The following is a 22,414-nucleotide window of genomic DNA, read 5'->3' on the forward strand; positions in this document are numbered from 1 at the left end:
TGTAGAGTCTAGGTAATACTAGAACACATATATTGTGCAAGAATTACATCAGTATTAGAAAAAAAATTATAAAGCATCATACAAACTCTTGACAGTTAGGGGTTCTTTCCCATAATATAAGACACAGGGGAAAACTGAGTTACTTTCAGTTAAACTGCCTGGCAGTAAAACCATGGAAAACCTGAATAAAATTGAGCTAATCGTTCTAAGAAATAGCTAAGTATGTCCCAAATCTAGACTGCTGGATAAAACTCAAATAATGGAACTTATTACATAAGACCTACCCTGGCAGATCTCTTTAACATTTGGTCAGAATAGTCCAAAGGGCTGGCTAAAGGTGAGAAATATAAAGTCAGGCTGAACAAAATCATTAGCATTTTTCTTCCTGATTCTCATTGTCAGGAGACATCCTATCTGTTTGAGACCCCAGCATTGTGCCCATTCCCAAACTGTCTGCTAGCTACATCTGCTTTTAGAAGCTCTGCTCCTAAATTCACTATAGACCTGATCAGCAACCATCCTTACAATTCCCCAGTGAATTTATGAACTCATATTCCTATTTTAGTTAGGCGTTTTCCCAAAACTGAAAGGTTTAAATATACTTTCTTTTCCTCCCAAGCACTATACATTTTGGAAAGTATGCAGACACCCAGAAAAGGTTCCAAATACATGTGTTATATAGTACATGGTACATGCATAACTTTAACTTCTGAGGTCACACATCTCAACACATACAGTCTGGAATATTTAAAAACATAAACAGTGGCAACAGTGGCAAGCATCCTCTTTTTTTTTTTTTTTTCTTTTAGTCAAAACTGAAGGTAAAACAGACATTGACAGCGAATCATAAAGATCTTGGTCTTTGGTCAAGGCAAAAACAGACTGGCAGGGCAGTGATTTTCAACACTGTGGTCCTGCTGCTGCCTTTACCATTTCTATTGTTCTACAAGGGGTGAACTTGATTCCTCAGTCTAGTACCATCAAAAACTTTATACACTTGTTCTACAAACTGATTTAGATGGAGCACTACAACATCGAACCTTGGATGTTTTTATACCCAAAGAGGTGTCTTGGCTTCTATATAGGTGCATCTTTGAATGGAGGGTAAATCCAAGTCAGAGTGAGCAGTTTAAAATAGCAGATTTCCTCCTTGCCTTCCCCTGAGAATGGTTATGGATCCAGTATGCTGAATTTGGACTGCCTCAACACGCATGGGGTGATGCTGGGGCAAAGGGCATCACAGATGTCTTATGATATACGTACCTCTCAAATTGATGGGTCTTAACCTGCGTTCCAGTGAGCTGAGTGCTAGTAATTAGTCACCTACATTGCTCCCTTCCGCAGGCAGCAGAAATACTTTCAGAAGAGGCAAAAACACGCCAGTGCTTCCTGTCCTTTGGACAATAGATATCATCTGGTGAGAGAGCAGGAATCCACAAGTTCAAGTTCACAAATTAAAAAAAAAAAAATCAGAAACATGATTTTTAAAAGTCAGAAATACTTTCTTGATTCTGACGTATAGGTGAACAAATAATTTTTAGGTTATGATTTATGCAATTTGAATACAAATCATATATTATATTAAGCTAAGAAAATACATTAATAAATGTGTGAAATGTGTGAAAAAAATCATGTAATGATAGCTATATAGAAAGCAAAGAACTATGGTTCTGTATCACTATGTATCACAACAGCCTGGAATTCTTTCAATACTAATTTGCTTATAGCACCAAATTTTGGGGTTATTTGAGTCAAATGGCTCTTATCCACACACAGGGCTTTATTTTCCTACCATTTCTCTGAGAAAAAAAACCCAAAGCATTTCCCAAAAGTTTTATAGCTTGTACTTTTGGGATTTTGGTTTGGTTTGGTTTTTTTTTCCAGTGGTAATATGTCCTTTGATATGAAGACATTACAGCTTTAGTATCAAAGATTTTTTCATGGGTGACTGTGCTAGTTTAAAAACAGTCTAGTTCTAAGTGGAGGAGGGAGAAAAGCTGCTCCAAACGTCTATGTCCGGCACAGAGCCAATTGCTGAAGGCTCTGACGATGGGCAGGTTACTACTGCAATTAGACAAGTTGGTAACGCCTCTGTGATGCCATATTTAAGACAGGAAAAACTGAGGGAAGCTTGCTTTCTTCTCCCGGGGGGTGGTGGGGTGGTGGCTGGGGCCCATCCCTGTGAGGGCCTTCCGGAGGCCAGGACCGCAAGGCCGAGGCCCTCCTGAGGCTGGAGCTGCCTGTGTGGTGCTGGCGAGGACCGTGCGGCCAGCAGCAAGAGACATGGCAAGCAATTCCCCAATGCAGAGCCGGGATGAGATCAACCTCTCAACTGCAACTTACAGACACCAAATTTCTTCTAAGTCAGAGAAAAAGGAAAAGTGAGGACACATGAGGAAAACCAACATGGCAACACGAAGGTCAGTGAAAAAAAGGAGAGGAAGGAAGGCCTCCAAACGCCAGAGCTGAGATTCTGCTGCAAGCCGTGATGAGGACTATAATACAAGAAACTGTTTCCCTATAATTCATGAGGTGCATGGGAGGGGTGCAGAGATCCACGCACAGCCCGTGAAGAAGAGTATTCACGTTGAAGTGTGGGGACACTGAAAAGCTGCAATCTAGTGAGGAACTTGGACAGAGAGAGAGATGACCTTTGTTTTTAGAGATAGAGGAAGAAAGCTGTCGCTTCCAATCTAAAATAGCTCATTGTTAAAAGACTAAACCCCATGAACTAAAATGACCCTCACTTGTGGGAAGACTGCTTGACCCGTGGGAGGGATTCACATTGCAGCAGGTTCAGGCGGGACTGTTGCTTGTGGAAGCTAAAACCACGCTAGAAAAGTTCACAGAGAATTATCTCCTGTAGGAAAGATCCCACAGCACAGCAGAAGAAGTTCTTTTCCTTAAGCATACTGAAGAAAGACTTTTAAGAAGTGAAATACTGACCAAAACCCCATGTTTTGTTTCCTTGCACGGCCGGTGGAAAGAGGGAGGGACTGAGAAAGAAAGGTGTTCTGAAAGTTCGCTTTGGTTCTCATTTACCCTTTTTACTTTTAATTCTGTTAATAATAAATCTTTATACTGTTTAAGTTTTAAACCTGTTTTGCCTTGAAATGTTTTTCCCCTAAGCCTTATCTCAACTCATGAAGTTTTCATGTTAATTTCCCCTCCTCTTCTCAGCTATAGCAAAGGAAAATAAGTGAATAGTTTTTCATGGGTGGCTGGCAATTAACCAGCATCAAACCACAACATTGATGTATTAGAGAAAATTGTAAGCTTTTGTTTATGTATATCTATTTCCCTGTCCTTTGTAGTAGCTCAGAACTTTACATAAATTATACTTAGCCTCACAAACCTCGTGGAAAAATGGAGTCCCAGCAGTTCTCTCAGGCTATTTTCCCAATGAATATGGACCCAGGTGCAGATCCATAGAAGGTTTTAAGAAAGTAACTGCTATTTAAAGTGGGTTTCAGCTGTTACCAATGGGAGCAAGAAGTCTTTGTAGGTCTGGACCAGTATGTCTCACCTGGGACAACATAAGAAACGTCAAGTAGTGGATGAACCAAACCCATTTTACCATAATGCAGGCTGGTATCCAAAGTGCTTGGATGTTCCTCAGCTTCTCAAATGCTTGAAAGTCAAGGCAGATTTGCAAGTTTAGTCATCCGTTTCCTTACTGCGATTAGCAGACAATTATTCCCCAAGCAGGGAGAAAATTACGTGTGTTTAAAAAAGATAACACATTTTAGATACGGTACTATCCATCATTTCAAAACCTGGCATGGCTAAAGATCTTCAGCATTAACTTTTATGCCATCGTGTGATATCAGACAGTCTCTCATGTCCTGTCTGATTGCTTAAAATAACACATTGCCCTTCCTTTGGGGTTACACCACTGCTTTATGGTGATATAAATAATAGCTGTGGTTTAAGCTTTCTTGTAAGATGCACCATAAAACTTGCTAGGTCTAATTTCAGAAACAACTTCTTCAGAATGGCAACACCATGACTAAACGAGACAGATCTTTTCTCCCTGAAATGTCTGTATCTGTCAGAAAGATTGGTCAATAAGAGGAATATCTGCATTTTAGGATATTATGATACAAGAATGTCGCCACTACAGCCAGCTAGACAGCATCTGATAGAATAAAAAATATTACATGGAGAGGCTTCCAGGCTGCTGTGCTGGTTTGCTCTGCCTAAAGCTTTTGCTTTCAGGCCAGCATTTACTCTTGGTACTTCCTGCTGAGTACTGTGTTATTTCAGAAAACATCCTGATACGCCCAGCAGACTGAGGAAAATGTACTAAGTTGCACATAAGGCAAGGTCTTCACAGTCACTTTCCACATAGCTGCACTTGGTCTATAACCATTTCTTCAGTCCAGCCAAATAGTTATCACGGGCACAGATTTATACAGTAAAATCACCAATCTAATTAATGAAGCTAACAGTTTAAAGCTGTTCTGTTATTTTGGTGAGTTCAGTGAAAATTAATGTGATTCCAATCAGATCAGAACCTGTACTTAGATATTGTAGAAGAGATGACACTGGTGAAAGACAGGCTGGTGTCTGCAAGAACCAAGGGTGTGCAATAGGGTTTTAGCAGCATTTAGCTGGTTTAAATGATGTCTAGCATCTACTGGATGTGGTAAAAATACACTATACTTCTCAAGATTAAATCTGAAGTCTTATAAAAAGGAACAAATATTCACTTGTTATAATACCAAAGTAAACAACAAAAAGAGACAACACTTATCTGGAGGTGAATTCACTGGAAATATCACTGATTAACTTCCACCAGACTCTCACACTGTATATGTCTATGATATCTGTAAACTTTTCAGAGCACAAATAAAGCTCGTGTTCCTCCACAGATGTTTGAAATATCTCTCTGTGCCAGAAGTATTTTCTTTTTGGCAAATCAGTTTACAATTGAAGCAAAAGATTTCAACCAAGTAAATTAGACATTCATTCAATATGTCAAGGTGGAAAGAAATGTAGGGAGACAATTAGTTTCTTTTTTGGTTGAGTTTCCAGATTGTGGCATTACAACATTTTCTTCCAGATTCTGCCATCTAATTATTGCACAAAACAGTTTAAAAATGCTTTCCTTACTGTTTTGAATAACACAATTTCTGACTGCCAACTCAACGTAATCCTAGTTAATAGAAATGAAAAAATCTGGACAAAGGTAACCTTAAGGCTTATCTGCTAAAAGCTTCCATAGACAGTGGATGGCAGTGACTTATTCCTAGGGAAAATCTTACTTGACTTCTTGTTTATTAATATGGAAGTGCTGACCTAGGTCAGAAACATGTCTATGACTACAAATTCACTTAGCAACAAGAAATTTCTGGAAGCTGAATCTAGGTAATTCTAATCAACTCTGATCAGTCCTGTTAAATTAGTATATGCTGATGCTTTTCAACAGCTTTCATAGAGTTTAGCAATTAGAGGGAACGCAATACTTTAAAAAGGTACTCTCTTTCAAGCAGTCCATTCTCACATTTGATCCCTTTTAACTTCTTTACATTCCACATTTCTTAGAATGTGTGTTTATTCTCTTCTGAATATGCTACAATTGCCAAGTTTCTGGACTTTTTTGTGTCTTTTCACAAAAAAGCTCCACAACTACATCTGTCTGGGATCTATGAATGTGTGATTTCAGTTTCACCAAATACATATTTTTGTGGAAACATATAAAAAATAAGTTTTTGCTTCCAGTACCACTCAAATATGTAGAGACAGAGGTGAAGCTGTGGTTCTGGGTAACTGTGATGGTTGTCTTCAGAGATGCACAGACTCAATTTTTGAAAGGAGTCTTTCTGCATGCTAACAGCTACGGAAATGAAGCAGGTTAACCATTAATATTTTGTTATTCTAATTCGTTATCTTCCAGGATTCTGTACATTGAAATACTTACTTTCCTATATAGCTGCAGATTACTTGTGTGAAAAATAATCTCATATATATGTTGTCTCTCTTATTCCAGCACTCAGAATAATCATCACTGTCATACCAGCAACACTTCCGGAGGGAAGATATTTTAACTCACTTGCTTTTAACCTATTTCCTAGGCAAGAATCCCCTCCTACTTCTTTCATTCCAGAGATTATGTCTCCTTTACTGGATGCAAGACAGAGAGCAGTAATTAAAATAGAAAGTAAATATCTATGATTACACATGAAAATTATTGTTGCTTACAGCAGAGCAAACACAACCTTACAGATAGATAATGTCCAAATCCTACATGGCATGATACCTTTGATTTCTCTACTTATGTTCTCTACAACTGTGGTGCTGCATTCAATTAAATCATTTTCTCAAACAGTGAGATGTCATTTTATAGTTTGATCTTATTTAGAGTGACACTGGAAATAATTTTTCCATCTCAAGCAAAATATAATCTTTTAAGTCTTCCCTTCAATTGAGGAGAAAAAGTAAAGATATCAGTAAGAGATTTAAAATATGAAGAGAAACTTAAGTATCTTATTTAAAAATTTAAAAACAATTTTAGTACAAAGTTTTAAACTATTTTAATTTTTTTTAAATCAGATTTTCATCAAAAAATATTATACTTAACAAAGAAAACATATTCTGAAGGACCCCACATATATTTTTAGTAAAAAAGTAAATGGTATTCTCTGATTGAAAATTTTATCAGGTCTAATTTTAATCCAATGTCTCAAATACTTTCCCAAAATACAGTTTTTACAATGTCTTTCCAATCCATATGCAGTAAAAACTATCACTAATCCTGTCTCTCCTTTTCTCAAAGTCTACCTTCCATTTCAGCAGGAGTAAGTATTAGACTCACTTCAAACCCCAATTCAAGATTTGCATTTTCCTAGAGTAATCTTTTCTTCAACTCTAAGGAATATAATAAACCTCAAATGGCACATTCTAAAGCAAGACTTTGCTTATCTGTTACTTGCAGTATGTGCCAAAAACTATGGATTCCATGTATTTTTGTCTTCCAATCAATATAAAAAAGCAATCAAATACAAATCTGTAACATTTTTCTATACTTTCAGCAAGTTATGGTGATCCTTGGCCTGGAACTAACAACTGCAGTAGGCAGACGGCTACCCAAGCTGAATCATACATACCCTTATTCAAAGTTATTAGGGAAGTTTAACTTTAAACATTATGACTGAAGCTTGTGTTTATATGGTTTAACTAAGGTTAATTGGTGGGGATTTTTCAAAATATATTTAAATAAATTGATACAAGCATCAGTGAGCTAATCTACATAAAATAAATTTGCTCATCTACTCAGGATTGCGTGGATTTATCAAACTCTAAAACTGGTAAGTGACATTGTGCATCAGCAAAGAGGTAAAGAAATCTGACTGATGTATCATCTAAATGTTGGCTCCCTAAGACAAGTTTGAAGTCCAGGAGCAAAGGATGAGGATGCCTCATGCCTGGAATGCAGAGAGTTCCCAGGGAGCACATTTCAATGAAGATTACATATACATATATATAAATATATATACATATATATATATATATAATTTAGCATCACAAATATTTCTACTAAGGGTCATATTTCAGAGGATATGCGGTTGATTGTAGTTTAAAGCAAAATTTAGAGTGCAGATTAAAGTCTGAACAGAGGTCAGAGGACTAGCAAATATTGACTAGCACTGAAATGCAGATTGAACACACCTAGTTTATTCCTGAATGAACAGACAGACATGCTATTTTAATTCTGAAGATTTGGTAGAACTAGAACGTGATAGAAAAAAATTATCTGAGTAAAAACATTTGTAAGGTCAAGTGTTACTTGGAAGGTAACATTTCTAACAACAGAAGAAAAATCATCACAGAGGTGTAGACGTGTAGACACATGCTTCACTTCAGCTTTTCAAGGCAATCTTACAGCAACATTTTATTTGCAAAGGAGACAACCACAAGATGGCTCCTTTCATATGATGCAAGCTGAAATAGAAACCTTTTACTGATGACACAGGCTGTTTAGTCTTTTTCAATCCCTTTCCTGAACAACTGAAACACCAGGCGCCAACTTCCAATGAAAATGTGGTGCCACAATTGCTTTATTAAATCACAGTTTGGGGAGGAGCATGCTCTTTTTAAGCAGTAAGAACTAAAACCCTCAAATACAAGCATCTGATCTCACTGAACAGGGTGCAGGTTTCAAGAACACTTGCTAGGCTCGGACATAGATGTTTCACGTTCTTCACCTTCCTCTGGATTTTTGTTCCCTCTCCTTGTAAGTGGAAATGGCATGTTCACCTTTATTAAATACTTTCCCATGTGAAGGTTTCTAGATTATTACATGATTGATCCATCCTGTTTCAGATAGGAGTTACTTACTGAAAGTATTCAGCAAGTCAGATTTATATTCACCCTAAATGTCAACTTTGTTTTTTTCCTTTATTTTTATTTTTACAATCAGGACACAATTTGAACATGAGGACATTGAAGAACCTTCTCATTACAGTGGTTCAGACTCAACATAAATGGAAAATGAAAATGGGCTGGTATTGATTTCTTACAGTACTGTTTTTAATCACAATACTGGTATTTTGCCACTCAAGAAATGTTAATTTTCAGTTAAAACTGATAAGGAATGTGGGGGAAAAAAAGGCAGTTTGTCAAAAGCCAACAACTATAATAAACTCCCTTATCTTTTAAGGACTAGACCTCTCAGCTGAGCATGGCCCAGATTCATATGTATGGAGAAGAGTTGCACGGAGGCAGAATTGACAAAGCCTTATGATGAAAAAGGTCACTCTTCCCAGGCTCATAAAAGATGGCAGCTTTACAACTGTAGTGCAACAAATCTGTTTTTATTTATTACCGACGAAATCGCATCGTTTCCTAAGCAGCAAAGTTTTTTAAAAGGGCTTCTTTACGCATGAGTAAATATTTTCCCAATGAACTCTTGGTTTGTCTTGCAACCCAACCCTAGTTTATTTAACAGTGAGATTGCTTTCTCCAGGGAAGGCAGTTAGAAATGGGGGATGGGAAAGGGAGAAGTTGGCTCTGTCTACAGGGCCCAGCTGCTCTTTGCTACTAGCCTACAACAGAGTAATACATCAGTAATTATTTGAAAGTCAGACAGATTCCCTGCTTTTCTTGCCAGACAAAACTCTGAGAACTGAGGACTGGAAAGGAGGATAAAAGACTTTCAGTTTACTGTTTTTCCACTCATGACTTTTTTTTCCATGTTCGCAGCTACTGCTGCTATTAATTTTCTGATTTTTGTACCTCCAGAGGCCTCACATACTATACACACTCAGTTTTAGCACTTGAGCACCAATGTTTCTAAGTTTATGAAATTAATTTTTACAAAATGTTTCAGCTGTTTTACCCAATAATTTCCATCTGAAAAAAAAAAAAAAAGGTGTTTATTTCCAATTTTGTTTTAGGAGTGATTTAAATAGAACACTTGGTCTTTGCTCAAGAAAGGTGAAGACAGCCAAAAATCTAGATAAGAACAACATACTTCAAGTGGTGCACCACTCAGCTGTGGTTTAATTTAACCAAAAATAGGAAGTAATTCTAATCTTTGAACTACTCCCTGAAAATTATGAGTCAGTTTCTATTTACACTAGAAAAATGATGGACAGTTCCCACCATTGCTAAAAAAAAAATCATGGCATCTAAAGAAATGTCATATTTTCATCACAGTTCACTGAGAGGTTTGGGGAAAAAAAATGAAAAAAGGAAGATTAATAACATCTGAATAAGTTTGTCCTTTTGGAGAATCACCCTCAAAGACAGGAAAACAAAATGAAACACAAGCAGGTACTACAATGACCCACAGACCCAGCAGTAGATTCAGGTATAATGTAGGATGTGGACAGCGACTCTGTGACAACCTCCTCCAAAGACAAGAGGTTTTATGGGATTGAGGACCAGACAAAATTTGAGGAACTCCTTATGTGACTGGGCACATAAATTCAAATAACATTTATGGATAAGTGTTAGCCTAAGAAGCCTTCAGACTCTCAAGATATCTGTCAGCTCTGTGCAGGCACAACAGAGAACTTGTGTAAACTGATCCTGTTCTGCAGCAGCAGCTGACACCAGGGACAAATACTCTTGGGCATCTCAAATAGCACTAGATATGTATGTATGGGCAACTAAATAAAGCCCTAAGTGTTAACCAGTGTAAGCTCGCTACAGCAAGAATAGAGCAATATGAATGAATTCTGTATTTGATTAAATTCTACAGTATTTTACAAACAAAACCCTTTGTTCAGTACTTGTTATTACAAAATGCTCCATATTCAACCTGTCTGAAAAGAAAAATGGGCAAATATAATTTATTTGTATCGGAGTGGCACAGAGAAGACAAGTACATTACAGCTAAGTAACCCAGCAAGCCCTTTTTCACAAACCACGTGTTTAAAATAACATGTTTAATTTTTAAATATATGCTTGTTAGACTAGTGAATATTCAAGACGTCCTCATTTACAGACCATTTTATTTCTGTGCCATTAGCCAAAAGAGAACATAAAAGCAAACTTAGTTAAAATAAAGTCAATCTCTTCTTCCACTCCACTTTGCCTATAAGCTCTTCTGTGTCTTTTGCTGTTTCTCTCTCAGGAGAAATTTAATTCTGTTAAACACCCCAACAAAATATGAAGTCTACCTCCTTGATCCAACAGAAACAGAAACAAAGCTTCTCACTTCCCTTAAAAGACCAAGAATAGAACTGAGGATGAAATTGATGCAAATAGGACTGCAAATAACTACTTTTTTTCAAATATACAAAAATGTGTTCTACTAAGTTTAGTACATGAACTCTGAGTAATTAAAAAAAAATCAAGAACGTATTTTTAAAATAAATAATACTGTAAGCATTTACAATACTATTTACTGCATTCCAATAAAGACTTCAGTTTAAAAAACATATTAAGTGCTAAAATTTCTCTATATAAAACAGAAAATGCTAAAAAACCAAAATGTTCTTTCTGTATGTATGTATTACTGTGCCCATTTTTTTCATAGAAGTTTGTAAATCACAGTTTAACCCATGACTGTCAATCTCTTGAATTATGCCATGTGCAAACAGACCATAATAGCAGGTCAGGGAAACCAAATCTATCATCTAGAAAGAAGCTAGAATTACAAAACAGATTTATATTTTATGTATCTGATCTTTTGCACAGCAAGATTGTTAAAAATCTCTTTAAGATTTGTCTTGTTCTGTAAAGAATCTAGCCACAATAATGATAGAGAAGTACAAAAGTATAAATTATAATGTAATTGAAGTGAAATGTTAAAAAACCCAGAATTTCCATATCCTTAGTTTCACAAGATATGACACTAGTTAAAGATTTTATTTCTATTAAATCTAATTAACTTTTAAAGTCCATTGCCAAAATATTTTAAGGAAGTCAAAGGAAATGCAGAATATCAAAACATAGGTGTTTTTACCTTTATCTGGACAATGATTCACATTTCAAAAAATAGAAACAAATGCAATTTCACAAGTCATATGCCAACTACAGACTGATTAAGGAATCAGTCTCATATAGAGAACACTGTGCTTGTCTATTTTGGAACTTTTGGTGTAGATCACTAGCATGGAAATAAAAAAGGTTGACCTCATAACAAAGAATTTAGTCACGAAACAAGATATACCAGAGTTCAGTCCTACATGCAGAATTCCTGCACATCATTGTTAAAGCCTCTTCCCCTCTCTGCATTCTTTTTCCCCCTTTCCAAAAAGAATGCAGTGGTAGTTGTCTATCTTGTAGGAATTACTAGAAGGTAAATGAAGTCAGTGTCCGTAAGGGCACTAGCCAGACCCCTGCTTTTGTGTGGTGTGGCAGTTTCTATTTCCCTGTGTAAGATAAAAAACACATGCAAATCTTGAATATCTTACTCTTCTCAAGGTCAGGAATCTTCAAGTTTTGCTCATCTTCACTATAACCCACATTCTTTATTGCTTTTTATGATAGTTATAAATAATATGCGAACAACTATGTCAGTGCTTATACACAACACTGTAAAAAACAGATTGCTTTTTTTAAACAGGGAAACTCTGTTCTTTAAGACCAAACATCATGGTAAGGTCCATTTTTGTGACATAAGCTGTGGTATAGGTTGGGGGGTTTTGTTTTGGTTTGTCTTTTTCCTTGTTTCTTTTTGGGTTTTGTGTGGTTTGTTTTGGGGGTTTTTTGTTTTGGTTTGGTTTTTTTGGGTTTTTTTTTCCCTTTTTTCTTTCAACTGCTCCATCATACAGGATCTGCATTATTTAATCCTCAAACAAGGAATACAGATATAAGGTGTTAGCATCTGCCTACCTGTACATGGGGAACAAATCCCCATAACCCAGGATAGGAAGTGCATATAGGATGACGAGCTTTTAGAGCTTGTGAAAACAAAGGCCAGGTCCAACATAAAATGAACGTTTTTGTAAAGCAAAGGATAAGGAACTGAACTGAAAGTTGCTGTAGCTGAAAGTACTCCCTCCCCTGGCCAAAGCATTTAGCTTTCCCGTGCTTCAGTGTCACCATCTATAGAAGGGCTGATTTGTAATCCATCCTCCTTTGCACGTTATTCTGAGACCTATAACTTGGCAGCATTCTAGAAGCTGAAGCAATATTTTATTTTGGTGAATATATAATAACATATAGGGGATACAAATATTAGCTGCAGTAATGCCTCATGTTGAAATCCCTCGTCTGTATATTCATATCACAGTGTTATGTTTTTTACCCTAAAGCAGTTTGACCAATTGAGTTGCTTACCACCACCCAGGACAGGATTTTATTATTCCCATTGTGCAGATTTAAAGAAAAATGAAATAAGCCTCTACAGTTTAAATAAGAAGACATAAGGTTAAAACAAAAGTTTCTGAAAGCAAGATTTCCATCTTCATATTCTGACTTGATCCAGCTATAAAAATATAGCTACATTTCAAGTTAATTATTTTTATGAATTTAGAGTTAAATTTCTTGATACCAGACTTGTGCTGCTAGTCCTAAGTACAGAGAGCTGTATGTTATTACTTGACTGTGCAGATCAAAACAAAACTTTGAGAACACTAAAAAGGTGTTTCATTTCGCTATGATTTTTACAGTCTAAATCCACTGATTCTAGCTCAGGCCATCCTTGTGATATTCTAAGGAAAATCTTAAGCCAAATCTTTTAACCGGTTTGCTGTTCCAACAGCTTTCTGGAAAGAACCTTCTCTACATGAGAGCAATACAATCCAGCCAAACACCCACTCTGTATCAGTGCCTATCCACAGTGAATGAATTCCTTAATTGCCTTTTTGAAGGCTAAAAATTTGCCCCATATGCTGATTGTCCAATTCCTTTTCTAAGATTTAACATATGTACAAAAAGAGTACTTGCTCCAGGAAGTGTATGTCAGAGGGATGTCTCATGCTGGGCTATAAGCCAAGGTACAGTTCCTTCTGCGTGCAGGTGTTTTTCTTTATGCTGGAACCTTCTCTCTGAGCACTGGATACTGTACACACACAGCTTTATATATGCCCAAATGCAAAGAAGCCAAATAAATGTGAGGAATGCCTATGGAAACACAATTTCTGAGAAGTCAGAAGTCCTATATTAAGAAAAAAAGTATTTCACAATACCTTAATGATCAATGTAACCTAATGTTAAAGAAAAGCTTTTTAAATGCCTATGTTAGTTGATACTTTTAACAGAAATTTATTTGTACCTTCTTTGCCTCTGAACATAATTCCTGGCTTGCATTGCTTAATAATGTATACTGAAAAAGGAATATCCCTTGATGCCCAGAGAAGTTGTGGATACCCCTGGACTTGTTCAAGGCCGGGTTGGATGGAGATATGAGCAACCTGGTCTAGTAGAAGGTGTGGCAGGGGGGGTTGGAAGGTCCCTTCCAACCAAAACCATTCCATGCTTCTGTGATTCTGTGATTTTCAAGGACAGATGAGCGCACTTAAACAATTTTACTCTTCATTACCATCAATAAAATTTTACCACTGTCAGAAAAAGTCGTTCACAAATACTTTGGACAGAAAACAATTAGGAGCAACCAACAGAAATTTCTTAAGCATTTTGTGAAGCCGTTACTCAAGGACTGGTTTCTGGCTGCAATTTAAAATCTGGCATTGTCATTTTAACCAGACACTGACAGGGTTATCCTTTGGTTTGCAACCCACTGAGCAGCACAAACCCATAGTGACCTCCGAGTGCTGAAGCTGGCTTGACAGCACGTCCATGGTGTACGGGAACAAACACCACGATGGCCGGTGCCGCGGCACAGCCCTGTCGCCGGCACCTTTTCCTTGCGGACACACGGGCCGTCCCTGTCACCCGCGGCGCCGCAGGAGCACAAAGCGCTCCCGCCGGGCCCGGGCCGCTCCCGCCCTGCCCCGGCCGCTGCGGCCACACCGGCCCGAGGCGGCGGCGAGAGCAGCTCTGCCTCCTCGGACAACAGAAAACCCGGGCGCAGAGCGGAAGAGAAGGAGAGCGGAATGGAGGGAGCGGAGGGAGGGAAGGAGGGGAGGAGAGAGAAAGAGGGAGAGGGAGCGAGAAGAAAGAGAGGAGGAAACGGTGAGGGAAGGAAAGGGGGTGCGGAGAGAGAAAGGAGAGAGAGAGAGAAGAAAGACCGGCAGAGGGAAGAAAGGACAGAAGGAGGAGCAGGCGACGGAGGAGGAAGGAGCACGGGAGGGAGGGAGGGGGCGGCCGCACTCTCCCCACCGCGCCCCGCCTGGCGCCGACCCCTCCACCCCGGTCCGGGCTCCCTCAGGGCCCCCCAGCCCCGCCCGCCGGGGGGCGGAGCGTAGCGCGCGGCCCCGCCCGCTCCCTTTGTGCCGGGGCCGCGCGCGCCAGCCGCAGTCGCCGCCGCTTCCCGCCGGGGCAGCGCGCGCCCGCCCGCTCCTTTTCCCCCTTCTCCCTCCCCCATTCCTTCCCATTCCCTCTCGCCGTTCTCCCGCTCGCCATGTCGCTGGGAGCCGGCCCCGAGGCGGGCTTCTCTAGCGAGGAGCTGCTGACCCTGCGCTTCCCCCTGCACCGCGCCTGCCGCGATGGGGACCTGCCCGCCCTGTGCGCGCTGCTCCAGAGCTCGCCCCGCTCCGACCTGGCGGCCGAGGATTCCTTCTATGGCTGGACGCCCATCCACTGGGCCGCGCACTTCGGCAAGGTGGGGCCTGGCTGGGCTCAGCCGGCGGCGGGAGCGGGGGTGGGTACGGGAAGGAGAAGGGGAAGGGAACGCGATTCCCGCTCGCGCGCAACGCGGCGCCATCTTTGCCCCTAGCGCGCGCTGTGCTGGGAGGCGCCGCCGCCCCCCCCCCCCCCCCCCGCCCTACTTCCTCGCCGCCTCCTGCCGCTCCTCAGGGAATCGGGCGGGACGGGAGCGGACAGCCGTGGCCCTTGGCTCCGTTCCTGCCCCCGCGGTCAGCGAGGCGTGGGTGGCGCAGGTCACGGGGCTGGCGGCACCTGCTGTCTCCGCATCACTCATGCCATCCCCACTGCCGGCGGCAGCCGCACCTCTCCCTCCCCGCTGCTTTCCTGGGTGACAGCGGCGGCCCCGCGCCTCGCACCGGGGCTGCCAAACGGCGCCCGGGCAGCCGGCACCAGGAGCAAATGACGAGGAGCAGCTGATCCCCTCCGGACACCCCCGGCGGTCGCCGGCCGTGCGAGCTGGAGGCACCGCCGCGGCGCGACCCCTTCCACGCCCCGCGGCTGATCCTCCTTCCCTGCTGACCCTCCCTCCCGGGGCGCTTCTGCTTTGTCTGCGCGGTCTGTCCGCGATCCGTATCGTCCTCAGGCTCCGCACCTGGAGACCGCTGTGTTGTGGTGCCCGTGTTATGACAACCGGCTCGTTAGGAGTTCGGGCAGAAGGTGCTTGTTGTGCCTATAAGGCGCTCCTCTGTTGCCTTCAGTAGGAAAAATAAATTGCGGTTCACACGTATGGAATTTTCTGCTCTGGCGTCGTTGCATTGCAGAAGAGACCAAAACATAAGAGGTAGCTACACTAACTTCACATCTTGAGTGGTATTCTAATTTCTTGATTTTTATATATGCGTTTCCTGCTTCTGATGCAGTGAGTATCTCAGACTATGAAGGATTCCAGCCTAGAGGGTTGGGATCTGGTTTTTTTCCTCATTGATTTGTCTGGGTTCAGAATTCGAGGGGCTTTTGTTCTTGTTCTCCCTCCCATTTCCCATATACTTCTATTTGTTTACTGGTTGTGTGCCAGAAGAGGAAGATTGCTGTACTTAGGCAGTTGTCATGGTTTATAAAAGGGCATTAAGAGATGGTTTCTATATGTTATGTGATCTTACCTGCGGTTGCTTCTTTGAGAAGCTTTTAGAAGCATAGCTAAGTCGTCTTCAGGCTTAAAACAAACAAACAAAAACCCCTAAACCCACAAAATCTAAAATGTAGAACAGCCTTTTATCTGTTCAGAAAGAAACTAATAATCTGCACTCTGAAAAAAGTGGAGTGCCTTTATTTTCCTTGTGAAGTACACTCGTAGAAAATACAAAGATACTAATCAGCCTTACAGTCTTCTGTTTCCTTTCTCTGTCTTGTAAGAATTTCTTTTCAGTATGAGCTTCTGGCAGTCTTGCTTTTGCAAGGTAGTGGATATTGGATTATTTGATAAAGATTTTGGATAGTGTATGTGTTTTGTTTTTTCCTGTAAGCATCTTCAGCCTTCTGCTAACCATCCTAGGTTGTGTGAGCTTTTGTGTGCATTCCAGTTTCTGTTGAAGAGACTCTTGCAGAAACAGCAAACAAAGGGAACAAGTTGGCCTGCAACATGTTGTGCTTGTATTTGCCATATTCCTTCTTAGGTATGGGCAGATTTGATGGGTGGTATTGTTACGTATGGGGGGGAAATCTGACAAATGAAATGAGACTTGCAAAGGTGACATAGACTATAAACAGGTTTTAGAGAATTTTGTGTATATGCATTTTCCTGAAAGCCATCAGATCTAGGCAACAATTTATGGAAGTTATCTGCACACTTTATAGTCTAGTTGTGTTCCTTTCTCAGAGCCAAAGACTGCACAACACACTGAAAAAGTTAAAGAGTAGTGTAATTGGATCCCAAACCTGGCTGGCTTTGTGTTTATGTGGCATAGTTACACTTTTCCCTTTCACTAGTCAACAGAGTGTTGCCAGCAGTGACACAAGAGCTGCTCAGATGCGTGTCTTACATTCACATTTATGGCTTTTTTGTTTCCCAAATTCACATTCATCTAAACAAAATGGAGAATTCTTCTGTTTCTCAAAGTACCACAGTTTTCAAATGTTAATTTTTGAACTGTTCATTGACAGTTACTGAACAGGACTCTTCCTCTTCACTTCTTTGTTTTTCTAGATTTTGTGGAATTTTCACTTGTTTGGTTTTTTTCTTTTCCTCAAAGAAATTATGTGATGACAGAACTTCATGTCTGTCTGTCTGATATAGGGCCATTTAGCAACATGGTCCATCAGACATGTATTGGTTCTCGCTGCCGCTCTGTAGGAGGCTGAAAAGACAAAACTGATGTAGTTCCCTTCTGGAAGAAGTCCTTTCTGGAGCTACTCTAAGCTGTGAAGTCTAAGCCAGTTCATACACGTACACATGTGTGTGCCTGTGCACACAGCAAGAGTCCAGGTTTGGTGAACTTCAAAGAGAGGTTTCTTTCCTTTTACCTGTGGCACAGGTTGAACATGGAAGATGGCCCTCCCTGTATCAAAGGGCAGTACAAAAGAATTTTACAGTAAAGCTGTGTAGAACTACATTCTTGCATGCAGTTGTAGATATGCTTCAGTAAGGAAGTAGTAGCAGTGGTCGAGTTGGTTATAAATGAATATGTGAAAGAGGAAAGGTGGCTTATGGGGGGGAATACTGGTGTAACACTAGTACCAGTAAAAATGGAGTCTCTTATGACCAAAAGTGAAAACACAGAGTTCTTGAATAACTTACCCCAAAACATACTTCTACAGCTTACAAGTAATACTTAAAATACCAGCAGAGTCAATAGGAGGTGATAGATATTATGGGTTGTGTTTTTGGTTGTAATATCTGGGTGTTTAATGACAGCATGGACCTCCTTTTAGAGATAGTAGCAAGTGCAAATTTACTTGCTATGTTGAGTACCTGTGGTGGAGTTCACATTTTCAGGACATTTCTCTGACTGCAGAAAAGTGCTTGTCTCCTGAGATGTAAATTAATTACCATTAGAGTTTCTGTATTTTAATTGGAGTTAATTATATCATGCCCTAAATTACCCTGGTATTCTACAGATTTCTGAGAAGATGGGTCAGAATATAAAAATGTTAACAATCTGAAAAAGCTACCAGAGAGGTAGAAAATACAGGACTTGCATAAAAAAATTGATTTTGGTCTTAATTTTAATTCACTTTGTTTTGGACTAACCTTAATTATCTTTTTAATCACTTGCATGTGAATTTTTATTTTCTCTGACCACATCTATTTGCTTGTGCTCTTCTCTGGCTTTTGTTTTTTGCTATTTGATTGTTTACATTATAGGAACCAAAACAGTAGTAAATATAGTCTGTCTCTTTTGGAACAAAAGTAGTAGAGATAAAAATGCCTGTCTCTTCCTTGCTATTTTTGCTGGTGTTGTGGCCTATGTGGAGGCCTGTCTTTCTTTACTAAATCAATTTAACCTCTGCTTTAGGTTGGAAAATATCCACTGTATTAAATTTAGGTTATTTGATGAAAGTGGACTTGTGTGTCCTGATCTCAAGCATAAATGATCAAATGAGATACTGTTTTTTGTCATGTTGACTTTTCCTGTTCATGGATGTAATTCACCTCATTCTCCCATAATGTTGGAAGAAGCAGGTTTTTCTGACAGACATGATACAGAAGATCCATACTCAAGCTTTTAATGGGATGAAATGTTGTATTCATTGTTAAAGCCCTATGACTCTAAAGTCAGAGTATGCAAAGAAAAAGAAAAAGCAATGTTTAAAAATGAAGTTGTAGGGATAATCATAGTGTGTAGCCATCTTATAAAACAGATTTAAACAGTGCAGGATAGTGCTGGTGAATCAGTTTCTGTGTTTTTGTTGATGGGCTGTAATGCCTGTCTAATTACGGAATGATTTCAACCCGGTGCCTGTGCAGGAAATATTATTCTTTCCTGAAGTTGTAATCCTTGTCTGGAAGTGTTTTCAAATTAACTCTATTAAAAGTCTATTGTTCTATAAACTGGCTGAAATTTATATTTGCTTTCAGTTACCACAGATGAACCTCTTGCTGTAGCTGGAGAGGTGGTTTCTTTCACATGACTTATTAATAATTACAATGTTACAATTTAATTAATAATCACTAAAGATTGACAGCAATATTACAGGTGCTAACGTGAACATCAAGGAAAGTCTAATATTGGCAAATACAAAATGTAGTACAGTAGTCTAGTGTTGGAGTTTAAAATAAATTTTAAACTTAAAATTTTTCTTACACCAGTTATTTGATGTAATTCTTTTTTCCAACGAAAGTGTTTGTTTTCTTTTGAAAAGGTGCTTTGGCAATGTTGATGTTTATGGAGCTAGAATCATTAATATGCAACATTCCAGGTGTCCTCACCTTTACTTCATGCAGTTAGTGAGTTCATGGTACAACTGTCTCCAGCCTTAACTCCATTACAGTCCAAAAAAATGACTTCTGCATAACGAGAAGGACAAGGTTCATATATGTTTGTTTGAATTATATGAGGGAAGGAAACAAATGAAGTTCACAATGTGTTTGCAAAACTAATATAAAATACTTTATTACAGTGGTTGGTATTTTTATCTCATGTGTATAATTCAGCAAGATCAGGAATTTACAGATTGAGAGAGGGAGAAAGAAAGGCTGACATACAGCAGCAGAGAAGAATGTTATAATCCTGGTGTTGATGCTTCTATCTGAGTCAAGCTGCCAGCCTACATTCAGATGATTTTTAATTGTCCCTTTATGGACAGACTATTCCACAGCTGTGGTGTGGCTGATGTTTTCTGTAACTGAGACACTGAGAGACCCATAGATTTGTTACATGTGGACCAATGCCTGAGCCAGTGTGAGGGTCTTTGTTTCGCTGTTGCGTTTGTGTGCAGTGATATTTGTTTTCTACCCACAATAAATGGATGCCTAGACTAAATTGTTTATTTCAGTGTAGTGAGTTCCTTTTCCTGTGAACAAGAAGACAATGTTACTACTGTGTGACAGGAAAGAAGTGTTGTTTTGACTATTTTTGAAAGTTGAGGTCATCGTAGCTGTGGTTTGCCTAGTTTCTACAAATGAGAAGTTATGAACATTTAAAAATAGTATCTGGTTATCTGACACTTCTGGTTAGTATGTTAGAAAAAAAAGGTGGAATATAGTTTGACAAAATAATGCAATTTTTTACAACAAAAAGGGCTTTTATTGCCACAAACATGCAACCTGTTTTGTTTTGATCAGTTCCTCATCTGTAATAACAAGAAAGTGTTGAAATTAATTTATTCCTTTTATAGATTTAGCATATTATAGATATTGTTAAGTATTACTTTCCTTTACCAATCTTCTGTCACTCCAGGAATACATTAATGAAATGAAAAATCTTATGTTCTTCTGATTTAGCTTTCTGTAAACTCTCCTGCGAGTATGAGTGCATCTATGTATCTCCTAAGAACACTTTTTTTTTTTGCAAATGTTATCTAATAATACCTGGTTAGTATCATGTTTGCTGGATCACAACCCCCTCTCTTTCTTTCCTGCCCTCCCACCCTCTTAACAAAAGTGAATTGGATATCTCTTGTAGTTAGGATTGAAGTATTTATGTCCTGTTTTCCTCTTTCCTGAAAATAAAGGTGAAATTCAGTTTTGGAGGTGAGAATTAAGTGCTTTTCGGGTATAGTCTATGACTAAATGAGGGAGAAGTGAAGGAGGAGGGAGGAAATCCCAGATTTCATATTCTGTCTTTTTTTTCATTTATGTGGTCTTACTAGAAAGTTTAGCTTTTTTAGGTTTTATATATTTATTTAGCACATGCTAATTGTCATAGCACATCTGTGTAACATTTTTGGTTTTATTTTCCCTCATGTCTTTAAAGCTGGAGTGCCTAATGCAGTTAGTAAGAGCTGGAGCTTCAGTAAATGCCAGTACAACACGTTTTGCTCAAACACCAGCCCACATTGCTGCTTTTGGAGGACATCCACAGTGCCTGAATTGGTTGATTCAAGTGGGGGCCAACATAAACAAACAGGTATGGATTCATGTTTATTTCACGTATGCATATAATTTTGGAAGGAGTGTCTTGATCCCTTTTTATGACATGTATGATCCTTACATTAACATACAGACACTTTCTTTTTGACATCAGCTGAAGTCAGATAACTTAATGATCAGTTATAGACATTTTACATGGCAGTAGAGATAGGACTAATAAATGTTCTTTAAGCCCCTAGGGGTTTTGAGGACATTTGTTTTAGGAATTGACATCTCGCTACTTCTTGAACAAAATGGTAATGTTGCTTTGGTGTTGGCAGCATTAGCAAATACTCTGATATTGTAGTGCTGCTGTAGGGGCAAGAAAAAGACTGGTGAGGAGCACAATGCTTACTAAATATGCTAAGAATTGAAAAATTTACAGTTACCCACAGAGCCATGAGACCTTTGTGGTGCTTCATGATTTACTCGTACATATAACTAGTAAGGTCTGCCTTGATTTATTTCAAGGTGCATCTGGTTTTATGTTTTCCTTTTAGATTATTTCTAAAGCTTTTCTAGTAACTTTCTGAAAACAGATCAGAAACATGTACTTTACTAAGAATGGGTGATTAAAAAAATTTTTTTTGCTTTCTTTTTACTATAATTTTCATTAGTTTTACTGTATGTAATTTATTTGGTAGCAGAGAGTGCATTAATATAGCAAAATTCCTGCAAAGGACTGTTGTACTCTGGTACAGTAACAGAATCAATGCTTAAAATCTATCATGTTTTTGAAGAAAATATTTGAAGTACTGAATGAATCTGTTGTGTATGCTGGGCATACATAACGTCCTTTTTAATAGTAATCAAAAGTATTTTTAATATTCTATGAGAGTAATTAATACTACGGCATATGCTGTTATTAAAAGCTGTGATAAAGCACAGGTTCCATAAAATGTCTGGCCTGTTAAACCTTGCATCATACTTTCCTTAAAATATTTAAGGGCCAGACTGTGTTTTCTATGCAGTAGAGTTAAGCTAAGTCTGCTGAAGAACTTAAACATTTGCATTTCTAGAGTTTGGTTCTTTTTTTTTTTAAGCTGTGCAAAAATAAGAAATGGGGAAGTTTGTGTTGAGTTTTCAGAAAAGAAGTCTGGTGCATTGAGAACAGCTGTGAGACACCAGGAGAATTGTAGAAACAATGAAGGTGACTGGATGCAGAGGCTATAGATCGCATCTTCTCCTTGATACCTGACAAAAGTAACTTATGCAATAAGTTATTGCTGCATAGTGGTAGAA

General features: G+C 39.1%; 1 protein-coding gene across 2 annotated transcripts in view; it reads left to right on the forward strand.

Annotated features, from left to right (window-relative positions):
• Positions 1-14,818: 14,818 nt before the first annotated feature.
• The window catches only part of ANKRD10 (ankyrin repeat domain 10), a 37,534-nt gene continuing 29,938 nt past the window's right edge, over positions 14,819-22,414 (forward strand). For both annotated transcript variants that reach the window (XM_048328120.1, XM_048328129.1), the window contains exons 1-2: positions 14,819-15,121; positions 21,018-21,170. In XM_048328120.1, the coding sequence (XP_048184077.1) occupies positions 14,921-15,121; positions 21,018-21,170 (354 nt within the window). In that variant the 5' untranslated portion in view covers positions 14,819-14,920. The remainder of the gene's footprint in view (positions 15,122-21,017; positions 21,171-22,414) is intronic.

This window comes from Corvus hawaiiensis, chromosome 2, assembly GCF_020740725.1.
Source record: "Corvus hawaiiensis isolate bCorHaw1 chromosome 2, bCorHaw1.pri.cur, whole genome shotgun sequence".
NCBI lineage: Eukaryota > Metazoa > Chordata > Aves > Passeriformes > Corvidae > Corvus > Corvus hawaiiensis.